The sequence below is a fragment of the Dermochelys coriacea genome, chromosome 2, assembly GCF_009764565.3.
Source record: "Dermochelys coriacea isolate rDerCor1 chromosome 2, rDerCor1.pri.v4, whole genome shotgun sequence".
NCBI classification, from domain to species: Eukaryota; Metazoa; Chordata; order Testudines; family Dermochelyidae; genus Dermochelys; species Dermochelys coriacea.
The window spans coordinates 16,996,783-17,009,745 of NC_050069.1; the positions used below are offsets into that span (position 1 = coordinate 16,996,783).

General features: G+C 41.4%; 1 protein-coding gene across 2 annotated transcripts in view; it reads left to right on the plus strand.

The window, feature by feature from the left end:
• DNAAF11 (dynein axonemal assembly factor 11) overlaps positions 1-12,963 on the plus strand; it is a 57,898-nt gene that overhangs the window by 3,886 nt on the left and 41,049 nt on the right. Inside the window, exons 2-4 of one of the 2 annotated variants that reach the window (XM_038390832.2) lie at positions 3,140-3,307; positions 11,674-11,751; positions 12,313-12,485. In XM_038390832.2, the coding sequence (XP_038246760.2) occupies positions 3,140-3,307; positions 11,674-11,751; positions 12,313-12,485 (419 nt within the window). Of the gene's footprint in view, positions 1-3,120; positions 3,308-11,673; positions 11,752-12,312; positions 12,486-12,963 lie in introns of those variants that run through there. The other variant, XM_038390831.2, reaches the window with a different exon arrangement.

A 12,963-nucleotide genomic window follows, 5' to 3' on the forward strand; every position in this document is an offset into this window, starting at 1 on the left:
CAGGGACACTGGGAGATTCTAGACTTCATGGCTTTCCCTTACTCTATGATTTTCCACTTTCTCTTAATCTATTTTAATTGTATATTGCCACTGCTGTTATGCTGCCAGTCCCCTGCTGGGCTAAACTAGTGCTTTGGAAATCAACATCTCAGTGTGAAGTTGGCATATGCATGCTGAAACAAGACGTTGCTGTGTGAAGTAGCGTGGCGTCATTATCTGAACCTGTGGTATTTTCAGTCTTAAAATAATGTTTGAAAAGTTTACTGCTGCCTTAACTCCAGGTTTCCAATTGTCTTTTGATTTACCTGCACCCCAGCACCTGCTTCGATTTCTTTTGGCTTTCTCACAGCACTCCCTGATGTCTTCTCCTCCATGAATGAAAGCATCTCATTACTGGAACCCCACTCTCAACCACCTACAGGATAAATTGTCACCTGTTGTCACCAGTTGACATAATCACTCACTAGCTCCAATGGATCTTTGTCAGGTGTCAATAAAACCCTCACTTCCTAACTACCTTCCAGTTTCCAATCCTCTGACATTATTAAAGTTCTGAGGGAAATGTTTCTGATCACTACTTTTACTGGTTTCAGTTGACTTGTAACTTTTTCACAATACTGAGACTGCTTTTTCCTGGGATGTTAGTGCACTAATTGCCTCTGGACAGAAGTCTCTCTCTTTTTGATTTCAGGGTGATTTTTGACATTATCAATCTCTTCAAGCAAAATCAGGAAGCCAATAGGCCCAGTTCTTCATTGACTTGCACTTTGCGTAGTCATGTACACTTGTGCAGTGAGTGTAAAATGCTACCAAGTTAAGAGTAACTATAAAATGTACAAGGCAGTGGAGAAACAGACTCTGTATCTCCAGCATTCCCCTCTCTTGGTACCAATCTTTCTTTCTCGTTTTTTATTTCTAAAAGAGGCTTTATATCTTTCCCCTTTCTTAATTTGACCATACCTCTGCAGATATCTTTATCTGTGCCATAATCTTCTGATCTTGGCTATTATATTGCCTTTCCTTGGTTTTTCCAAATGTATACCCTTTAATCTTCAGCGTATCCTGTATGCCAGTGGTTCTCAAGGTGTGGTCTGCAGACCCCAACTGCTCTGCAGACTATGTCTAAGGCAGGGGTTCTCAAACTTCATTGCATCATGAGCCCCTTCTGACAACAAAAATTACTATATGACCCCAGGAGCGGGGACCAAAGCCTGAGCCTACCCGAGTCCCACCACCCTGAGTGTGTGTGTGTGGGGGGGGGGGGCAAAGCCCAAGCCCCACTGCCCTGGGCGGGGGTGAGGGGGAAGCCAAAGCCCGAGGGCTTCAGCCCAAGGCACGGGGCCTGTAACCTGAGCCCCAACGCCCATGGCTGAAGCCCTTGGGCTTCAGTTTCGGTCCCAGATAGTGGGACTCGGGCTTCAGCTTCAACTCGGTGGGACTTGGGCTTCAGCAAGTCTAAGCTAGCCCTGGTGACCCCATTAAAATGGGGTCGTGACCCACTTTGGGGTCTCTATCCACAGTTTGAGAACTACTGGTCTAAGGGGACCATGAAAGGTTGTCATTACCATAAAACAGTGGTTTTCAATCTGTGGTCCACAGACACTATGCCTAAGATTTCCAAAGGGGTCCCCACCTCCATTTGAAAATGTTTAGAGGTCAACAAATGAAAAATGATTGAGACCCACTGCTGAATGCTACCGCCAGCATTCCACTCTTACTATAGGAATTGGACCCATATTGCCCTCCTCTTCTGTCATCTTCACTGGTTTTCTAACCATGTCCAAACCCAATTCAAAATTACCCTACAAGTATTCAAATCTCAATTAGTTTGGTCTATCCTATCTCATGTCTACCTGCTGCCCTACGCAGTCTTCTCCAGTTTTGACCTCCTCTATGTTAGACTCAACATTATTATTTATTTATTTGTATTACAGTAGTTTCTAGAAAGAAAAGGAGTATTTGTGGCACCTTAGAGACTGACAAATTTATTAGAGCCTAAGCTTTCGTGAGCTACAGCTCACTTCATCGGAAAGCTTATGCTCTAATAAATTTGTTAGTCTCTAAGGTGCCACAAGTACTCGTTTTCTTTTTGCGAACACAGACTAACACAGCTGCTACTCTGAAAAGTAGTTTCTAGGAGTCCCAGTCATGAACAAAAGCCCATTGTTCTAGGTGCTGTACAAACACAGAACAAAAAGATGGTCCCTGCCCCAAAGGGTTTACAATCTTTAAGACAAGAGACAACAGATGGATACAGACAGTTGGTGGAGTACAAGGAAACAATGAGACACTATTGGTCAGCATGGTAGGCAGTGGTCTCAGCACACTAGTAGACTAATCTTTATCAAGTTTTTTTCAGGAACCATGGAAAAAAAGAGTTTTATAACGTGTTAGTTTTGCAGATGTTCATGGGGAGCACCTCCCAAGTGTAAGGGGTAGCGAGGTAGAAAGCACAAAGGTGCTTGTTTGAAAATGTAACAAGTGGATGATGGAGACTGACATCTCAATAGTGAATGAGAGATGATTGGTAAGGTGAGCAGAGGCCATGGTGGGCCTTGAAAGTGAAATCAAGTAGCTTATATTTGATGCAATAGAGAGGGGTGAGCCAGTGGAGGGATATGTAACCCTTAGTTTCTCAGCTTTCAGTGTGAAAGTCTGACAAATGTTCCTTTAACATGTCACTCCCCTTTCCCTCCATTGCACCCCACTCACAGTTGCTGTACTTGGTCAGCGAAGACCAAGAGTTCAGAGCAACCATACAACACCCCATTCCTCCTTTGTACCGCTGCACAAATCAGCCCATAATCTAGCCTATATTGAAGACAATAGGACTTGTACCAGTTTATGGCAGGATCAAATTTTGTCCCCAGGAAAGACCGCCAACTTCATTATTTCTCTTGTGTCAAAAATAATGTCAATTTGATTCATACAGTGATAGCTATCATGGCAGAATGTGCTGAGGCATCATGTCTCTTGCTAATTTTGTAGTGGTAGGTATTATTATTGGTGTTTGTGTTGAATGTCTGTTTATTAAGGACAAAGAAAAGATTTAATTAACTTCCTTAGTAGATTACAAGTAGATTACCAGAAAATTCCCTCCATAAAATCAGTTTCCATTAAATGGTAATGTGTCTTGCAGTCACTGAAGAACTTCTTAGACAACGTGCAGAGCATAACAACCGTGAACTTTTTTCACTGGAAGAAATCTCCTTGCACCAGCAGGAAATAGAAAAACTAGAATACATTGACAAATTGTGTCGAGATTTAAAAATCCTCTATCTTCAAAATAACCTAATTCCAAAAATAGGTAGGTGTTTTATTCATTGTTGTTTTTTAAACTGAGTTACATGCATGTATTTGAGGTCAAGAAAATGGCTGCAAGATTTTGAGTTTAAGGGAGTGGAAAGAAATGAGCAACAAGGGAGCAACAGTAAATATCCCAATCCTGAAAGATTCTGAGCACCCTCAACTCCTATTGACTTAAGTGGGAGTTAAGGTGCTCAGCATCTCAGAGGATTGGGTCCTAATAGCTGAAAGAGAGAACATACAGTTAAGAATTATCAGCAGTATATAGGTCTAAAATGTTCTTATTTAAAAAAAATTGATAGATAAAAAGGCATGGATCAGTTAATTTATTTTTCTAAAAATTTATTTTTTACATCTTTCTTGGAATGAATAAAGCAAACATTTTGATACACAGAATGAATTATGTTATCAGGGAACTAGCACACTCTATACCAGAGGTGGGCAAACTACGGCCCCGTGGGCCACATCCGGCCAGCGGGACAGTCCTGCCTGAGCCCTGAGCTCCCAGCCGGGGAGGCTAGACCCCGGCCCCTCCCCTGCTGTCCCCCTTCCCCTGTAGCTACACCGCCACACGGGCAGCGCAGCTGACTCCGTCTGGGCGGCAGGGCTGCGAGCTCCTGATACTCTGAGCAGCATGGTAAGGGGGCAGGGAGAGGGGTGGAGGGTTGGATAAGGGGCAGGGGTTCTGGGGGGCCGTCGGGGACAGGGAGCAGGGGGCGGTTGGATAGGGGTGGAGTCCTGGGGGGCCAGTCAGGGCAGGGGTGTGGATATGGGTCGGGGGGGCAGTCAGGGGACAGGGAGCATGGGGGGTTGGATGGGGGTGGGGTCCCAGGGGGGCAGTTTGGGGCATGAGGTCCCAGGAGGGAGCGGTCAGGGGACAAGGAGTAGGGAGGGTTGGATGAGTTGGAGGTTCTGAGGGGGGCAGCCAGGGGGCAGATAGGGAGCGGGGGCCAGACTGTTTGGGGAGGCACAGCCTTCCCTATCCAGCCCTCCATCCAGTTTTGTATTCTGATGTGGCCCTCGGGCCAAAAAGTTTGCCCACCTCTGCTCTATACTGATGCCAAGAAATCCTCCAGCTCAAGTACAATCCTAAAAAGAATTGGTTTGACCCCACTTGTTTCTTCCCTAACTCATAAGAGACATCAGAGGATGCTGATACCTAAAGGTGTACAAAAAGTTCACTTTTAGCATGTGTGAGTGAAAAATGTTATTTCATAAGTTCTTATAAGAATTCCTTTATGTTTTATAATGAAACTCACATTCATCAAGAAAAACAACTCTGCAAATGAGTGGCAAAATATTGCCCATAAGCATCCCACAGATGGATATGAAACTACTCTAGGCCTGGGCTTTGTAGACCTGGACCTACTTAGAATCTGTTGTAACTGAAATAGCTTCAAATGTTTACCAGGCCCTTTACAGCCAAATATAAGACAAAGTTCTTGGCTAAAAAAACTTAGAATCCAAAGAGAAGGTATATTGGTGAAGGATGAGGGATAGGAAGCAACAAAAGGAAGTCATTAATTAGAGGTGATTAGCATGTATCTTGTAAGTTTGTTTTTTTTTAAATGAGGAAACAGCTCAAGATTACTTTAAGACAGACAGCATCATGCCCTCCTGATCCTGGGCTGCTCTGAGGGCTAGAGAGGCCCCCAGAGTAATTTGAACAGACCTGGGGGCCTAAATTACAGTAGCTTTCCCAGGCTGCCCTGTGGGCTGCAGCACTGCATGAGATTTCTGCTGTGCTGTGTATTGTGGCCCTGCACCTGATACTCCCTTCCCACCCTCATCCCCCCAACCCTTAGCACATCCCCATGGGGTCTTCAGAGGGCCCTTTATGTGATTGTGTCTTTAGAGAGCATCCTTACAACTATCTTCTGCAGCACTTATGCTTGGATAATAATCCCCTAGTCAGAATCAGGCCTTTTAGGGCTCTGTTATATTGCTTTAGTGCATCAAAGGGCCAGAGCAGGGATAGTGAGGATCTCATCCTGGTTGTTGCTGTGTCCAACTCCTACAAGGATTTATCTTGTCCTTCTGATGGGCCTCATATTTCAGGTAGGCTAGTGTGGGGTATCACAGTGCTCTTTCAATTAATTAACTTACAGAACATCAGTTGCACAACAGCTCCTTGCATCTGATCTCATTTTTAATAAGATGCACATTTATTCTTTAATTAGCTTAATGTAGACCAATAGTAGATGGGAGTGCATGTGATTTCCAGATAGAGTTTGCACTACTGTGCAATTGATTCCCAAGAAAATCACATTGTTGGCAATGGTGGCTATCCCTTGATACAAGGATGATGTCTGCTAGGAGGAAAAAAGTCATTGATGAGACTTAAGATGGCTGAGGAGTCCAATTTACTTTACAGATTTTTCCACATATCTGACAGGTGGTTGCTTGGAGAAAGCACAACTGCTGGCCAGGATGCTGTACAATTCCCTTCCTCCTCTGCCATTTCTCAGCTTCTTGAGCAAGGTGATTTTCTTCAAAACGGGCTGAGGCTTGATGTATGATGCAACAGCATTGCAGTCTATTGACAGCCAGCTCTTCTCAATTCATGGGGTCAATACCTCCCTTAAGATATACTTTCAGGGTGTCGTTGTAGTATTTCCTCTCTCCCCTGCGAGTCCTCTTACCATTATTAAGTAGAGAAAAGAGGAATTGCTTCGGAAGACAAGTATCAGTCATCCACACACAGTGGCCAGCCCAGTGAAGTTGATGTTTCATAATCTTCACCTCAATGCTGGTGATATTAGCTGCAAAGAGAGCAGTGGCATTGGTGTGATGATCTTCCCATCTGATAAGGAGAATTTTCCTAAGGCAGCCTGGTGGTATCACTCTAGATGCTTAAGATGACTTCAGTATGTCATCCATGTCACACACCCATAAAGAAGAGTGGGGATGACTACTACATTGTAGACCAGGATCTTAGTTTCCTTCCACAGATCCACAACAAAACAACTTTCCGGAGGATGCGCTGGCACAATGGATCCTATGTTCAATGTCCACATTAAGATTGGCTGTCTGGGAGAGGTGGCTAAGGGAAATGCTCAACATTTTCCAGGACTTCACTACTGATGACAATTTGAGGGTGAAGGAGGGCAACTTGTGCTGGAGCAGGCTGGTGGAGCACCTTAGTCTTCCCAATGTTGAGGGAAAGTCCCAGGCTATGATAGGTGCCTGAGAAAAGATCTAGGGTGGATTGCAAGTCAGCCTCAGTGTGCGTGAGGATAGCACAGTTGTCAGCATACTGAAGGTTGGTAATAACAGTCCTGGTGACCTTAGTTTTAGAATGAAGATGCTGAAGAGCTGCCCGTCCATACAATACTCAGTCCCAATTCCAGAAGAAAGGTAGTCAATAATAAGAATCAAGATCACAGCAAGATAAAAAGGATTGGGGCAATAACACAGCCCTGCTTAACACCAGTACAGCTGGTGAATGGATCTGTCTCCAACCCATTACAGAGGACGGTGGTGGTCACCCCATCATGAACTAGCCTGAGAATGTGAACGAACATCAATGAATAATTGAACCTAGACAGCACTACCATAACACTTCATAATTGAAGGAATCAAAGACCTTAGGTCAATAAATGCCATAAACAATGGCTGGTGTTGTTCTCTACACTTCAGTTGGATCTGACATGTAACAAAAATCATGTCAGTGGTGCCACAAGACAGTCAGAAACCACTCTGGGATTCCAGAAGGATGTCTTTGGCAAGAGGGAGGAGACTGTTCAAAAGGATGTGAATAAGAATCTTCCTGGCAATGGAGAGGTGGGCAATGCCTTGATAATTCCTGTATATTGACTTGTCTCCTTTCTTAGAAATGGTCACAATATTGGCATTCTTTAGGTCGGGTAGAATTTCCTCATTAATCCAAATTCTAACAAGAAGTTGATGAAGTTTTTGCATGAGTGCTATTCCACCAGCTTTGAAGACCTCCATAGGGATGCCATCTGGGCCTGGTGCCTTGTTGTTTCTAGTCTGAGTGATGACATGCCAAACTTCCTCAGAAGATGGGGAGTCAACAAGAGGTTCTTTTACTGGATGCTAAGGAATGGACTCGGTGGCAGCTGAGACTTCAGATTCATGGTTCAATAGAGTCTCAAAGTGGTCCTTCCAATGTTGCTTGAGGGCTACATTGTCTTTAAGAAGGCTGGATCTTTCCTGAGATTGCAGAACGGTTGTGATGCTTGAGCTTGGCCCGTATATGGCTTTTGTCGCTTGAAAAAAGCTTCTCATATCATGTTGATCAGCAAAGCTCTGGATCTCCATGCTTTTGCATGCCAACACTACTTCTTGATGTCATGCAGCCTCCTTTGAACTACAGCTTTAAGCCTTACTTACCTAGCACATGAAAGAGGTGAAACATCCACGTGATTATGGACCAAAATCATCAGAGACACAACCTCTCCAGCACTGCAAAACATATCTAGTTGTTTCTCAAGAAACCAATGCTCTTGGCCAGTGAACTTGTCAGCTACCATACTGTTTCAAACCTCCCTTTCCTCAGTGAAAATCACCAATGTGGTGATGAGTAAACTCTAATACCTGTCCTTGCTAACATTCTGGACTCATCTCAGGGTTGGTTTACAATACAGAGTTAGTTGCCTTACTTTGATCTAACTCTGTAAATGTCTATACTACAATGTTACTCCCACCTGTGTAAGTTGCCCACTACATTGACCTAATAACTTCACCTCAATAAGAGGCATAGCACTTAGGTCGATGTAGTTAGGGTGACACAGTGTCTGTGCAGACACTGCGTTACTTACATTGCCTATTGGCTGTCAGCTCTGCTAGTGGGGATGGATAGCCAGGGCTGTCAGCCCTGGAGAAGCAGAGGTGCTCTCCAGCTGTTAGTGCTCCAAAATGCCCCACACAGTTAAATCAGTGAAAGCGCTCCTGGTAAGAGAGGACCACTGTGGAGGGGATGTAGTGTGGATGTGAACCACCGTAGTAATTACTGCAGTGGCTGTACATTGACCTAACTTAGGTCAATTTAATTTTTAGTGTAGACAAGGCCTAAGTTAGGCTTTAGAACAAGACATGAAGATAGCTGTGGTAGAGTTCATGAATAATTGTTTGACGGCTATGGACGTAACCTTATTGCTTATACTGTTAGATCCATCTTCAACTTTAAGGAGAGTAAGGTGATAATGAGCAGCATGAAAGACATAATAGGATTGGTGGTGCAACTGGCCAACGATTCAGTGCTTCATGGAACAGTCTTGTTTCTCTTGTCTTCAAAACATATATATGGAAGAGTTCATGAGATGCCATGGGCTCCAACACCATTAATATGTTGATTACACCCAACTTCACATTTTCTCAGCAGATGCAATTAGCGCCATCACATAAATGTCTCAGTGCCTGAAAGACATAAGCAGCAGGCTGAAGCTGTAGGAGAAGGGAATTACTTTAAGAAGTAGCTGAAAAATTATCCTCATCCACTATGAATGGCATCTGAAATCACAACAAAGTAGGGTCTTCACAGGGTCCTATTAGACCTATTACTTCCTCAGCAGGGAAAATATGTATGACAATTAAATGGTTCAGCTTACATACATTTTTAGACATTACAGGGTGGATTTTATGACTTAATTGGGTGCAACTTTCAGCCAGAGGTGCTCAAGATGTTATAGACCTATGATACGTATGACATATATATTAAAAATCCATGGCTTTTGCCTTTTTCTTTCCCTCTTTCTGGGATTGTTGTGGTAAAGTTTATTTGCTGTTCTGTTTCTTTTCCTCTTTCCCTCTCTTGTATCGGAAATTATCACTATTATTTTCCACAAGTAAGGATTGCCAGACAGTCTCATAGGACAAAGATGTATTTGGCTTACCTAAATGCATCCGACGAAGTGAGCTGTAGCTCACGAAAGCTTATGCTCTAATAAATTTGTTAGTCTCTAAGGTGCCACAAGTACTCCTTTTCTTTTTGCGAATACAGACTAACACAGCTGCTACTCTGAAACCTCCTAATTGCAGTTGTTTGTGGAGAAAAGAACCATTTTCTGGGATTCAGGTTGTTGTTTTATCTTGATTAGTTATCTTGGAAGCTCATTTGGGGAATGCCCAGCAAGGGAGGAAAGGACTTATGGGATACTCTTTTGCTTGACTGGCTGTCTGTACTATCTTTGGATTTGCTCAGCTGGTGGAACAACACATGAGTGGCAAAATTGCTGAATCTACTGAGTTAAATTAATCCCTGTTGTAACTGTTTTTTCCAGCAGAATTACACCTGGGATAAATTTGGCTTAGTATCTTGGAAAAAAATAAATTAGAAAAAGTTATCCATTTCTGCCACATTGTCACAATCTATCAGGGATGATTCTTGGACACCATGTCCATGAAGTTTGTTTTTTGCCTCAAAGGAAACAACATAACACCTTCTCCTGTGCCCTTTGCACTATATAGGTTTAATAATCTTTCTGTCTAATGCACTTCTTTGTAGGATTATTTTACAAAAAACCTCTCTGCTCCATTCTCTTCTGTGAACTCAAACAGAATCTCTCTCCTGCACATAGTGTGCTCAGTGAAATGCAGTACTCTGCAGTTTGAAAAGGACATGCTAGGTAATACAAATGACCTACAGAGATTACACAGTACTTTGCTGCAGAAAATGTCTCTAGAGTCTAGAGGGCTGTTACAATTTCTCTCACCTAAATGGGACTTCATTTGGAGTCAAGGAAAAATTCTCAGATATGGCCTTGAAATCTTGTTCAATATAAAACACACAGCAGGATGTGAACACTTTTGACACAAAGAATGATCATCTCCAGGTCAGCAGGATGCTATAATTCTAACTCCTCCCTAGTTCTTCAGCATTTATACTTAAACTCATAAAGCTAAACTTCTTTCTGAGCACCATCTGTCTGGGCATGTGCTAGGAATCTATTGCCATCAGCATTACAAGTCTGAGCTCCTTTCTCCACTTCCTGGATAGCATCTCAGCTTCCTGAATCATGATCACATCAAACCGTTCTAGAAGTACTTATTCAGACTAGTTCTGCTATAGATTCGAGTAGAAACATTAGAATGAAATTTCTTCGTCTTGTTACTCCATGGAAGGTCCCCATATAATGTGTGAAATAAGCTGTCCTATTTCAAACTAGTTTTGCTAAATTACCTGAGAAGGTTTTAAAGCTAAATCTGCAACCACACAAGCATCCTGCATTATAAAAGCCAGCTAATGTACTGTGAGATGTAGAATTTTCTGTGGATAAACAATTAACTTACTTCAATACATATTATATCAAATGATCAAGTACAGCAACTACAAAACACATTAGTGAAAAGACTAGACATTTTGCTTACAAAATGACTGTGCTTTTTGCAGGTTTAGTTTTCAGTCTCATGGAGGATAAGCAGTCTATTTTGAAAATAATTGCTGCTGTGTTCACCGTTACTATTTTTAGCAAAATTGTATGTTCTTGTGACTGATTTGTTTCCAGGACATTGGTACATTCACAAAAGGAAATGGCCATTAGGTGTTTGTGAGTATCTATAAATGGTCACTACTGTTTAGTTATGTACATTAACTTAATCCCAAGAGAAAATCTCATTCCATGATTCCTAACTTCCTCACCCATAGCCCACAGCATCACAGATCTAAATAAAGAGCTTTGGAAGCATCAAATGTAGCCAGTTTGGAAAGTTGAGATGCCACAAAAGAAATGGCAAAAGGCAGCTTCCCAGACCAGTTTCTTAGTAGTCTGTTGTCATGACATTTTATGAACAAAACCTAAATGGAAGGTAATCATGGTTACATGGGGCAGGCCTAGGAATTATTTACAAACAATCATAATTCTCTGGGTCTGGTATAATATGGACTTCTGTATTCCCAAAGTGGGTTATATTAATCTTTCAAAAACCTACAAACAAGAAACATCCTGAAAAGTATATACATATAGGTTAAAGGGGCCACTCTTGTGCCCATGGAAGTCAATGACAAAACTCCCACTAATTTCAGAGAGTAGGAGTGGGCAGTATGGGCCTGATCCATAGTTTATTGAAGTACGTGGGAATCTTTCCATTGCTTCAGTCGGCCTTTGGACCAAGCCTTTAATCTTTGAATGATTAAATAGCTGAATAGATGTCTGTGTTCATTGTCTTTACTATTTGATTTTTATTATACTCTCCAGGATAAATGTTTTGTTTTCTGTCCAAAGGAATTACTTTCTGTGCATTAAAATGTTAATATTTGCTATATTTTTATATTTATTCTGTTGTGAATCTCCCACTTTGCACATAATTTAATTTCTTTCAGAAATAAATTAAACAATCAGAGTAAAAAATGTTATGCCTTTCCTTGCAGATAGAATTGAAATAAAATATATATGTTTATTGCAGAAAATGTAAGCAAACTAAAGAAGCTTGAATATTTAAATTTAGCTTTGAACAACATTGAAAGAATTGAAAATTTGGAAGGTATGTTTTTTTTAATACAGTTTTTTTCTTTTCATATTGAAGTATATCTGTGGAGTATGAAAGTAAAGGAAAATGTAGATGATCAAATATACCCACCAACTAAGGGAATTTGTAGTTACTCAGACGTGCATTTTGTGTATGTTATTACAAGTAGTTATATCAAGGAATGAGAGCCAATGCCCTGTGACTTTTGTAATCAGTCTCAAGCAACCCATCTCTAAATGTGAGTCTGAATAAATATACCACAAAAAGATTTAATAGTAATCCAACTAGCAATACTTTTTTATAGTTTTTTTTTCATGAATTGTGAATTTTACTGCAACTTAGGCCATTTCACACACATTTAAAACATTTGTTTTTAAAAAAAAACGAAATGAAATATGAAAGAAACTAATGTAGACAAATCAAAATGATTAGTTATGAATTATTCTCCCAAATCGGGTTCTGAGAAGCAACATATGGTGTATCTATTTGTGTAAATGAGATAGAGGTAACAAGTTTGTGCCCAAGTGTGTATGTGTATGATATGCAAGGTGAATAAGAATATATTTTTCCATACAGGATGTGAAGAACTGCAGAAACTTGACTTGACAGCAAATTTCATTGGAGAACTATCCAGTATTGAAATCCTAAAACACAACATACATCTTAAAGAACTCTTTCTGGTGGGGAATCCATGCACTGAGTTTGAGGGTTACAGACAGTTTGTGGTGGCAACTCTTCATCAATTAAAAGTATGGGTTTTTAAAAGTATGGATTTTTTAAGATCCAAATGAGTATCTAAAAGTGATACATTCCTCCTTAATGCTTCGAGTCAGAATTGTTCACTGAACACACTAATACAAAACAAAATTATTGCTTGCGATAGGAATGCCCTACTTTTTTTCCATAGGAAATTATAGATTCATAGATACTAAGGTCAGAAGGGACCATTCTGATCATCTAGTCTGACCTCCTGCACAACGCAGGCCACAGAATCTCACCCACCCATTCCTATGAAAAACCTCACCTATGTCTGAGCTATTGAAGTCCTCAAATTGTGGTTTAAAGATTTCAAGGAGCAGAGAATCCTCCCTCAAGTGACCCGTGCCCCATGCTACAGAGGAAGGCGAAAAATCTCCAGGGCCTCTTCCAATCTGCCCTGGAGGAAAATTCCTTCCTGATCCCAAATATGGCGATTAGCTAAACCCTGGGCAAGATTCACCAGCAAGA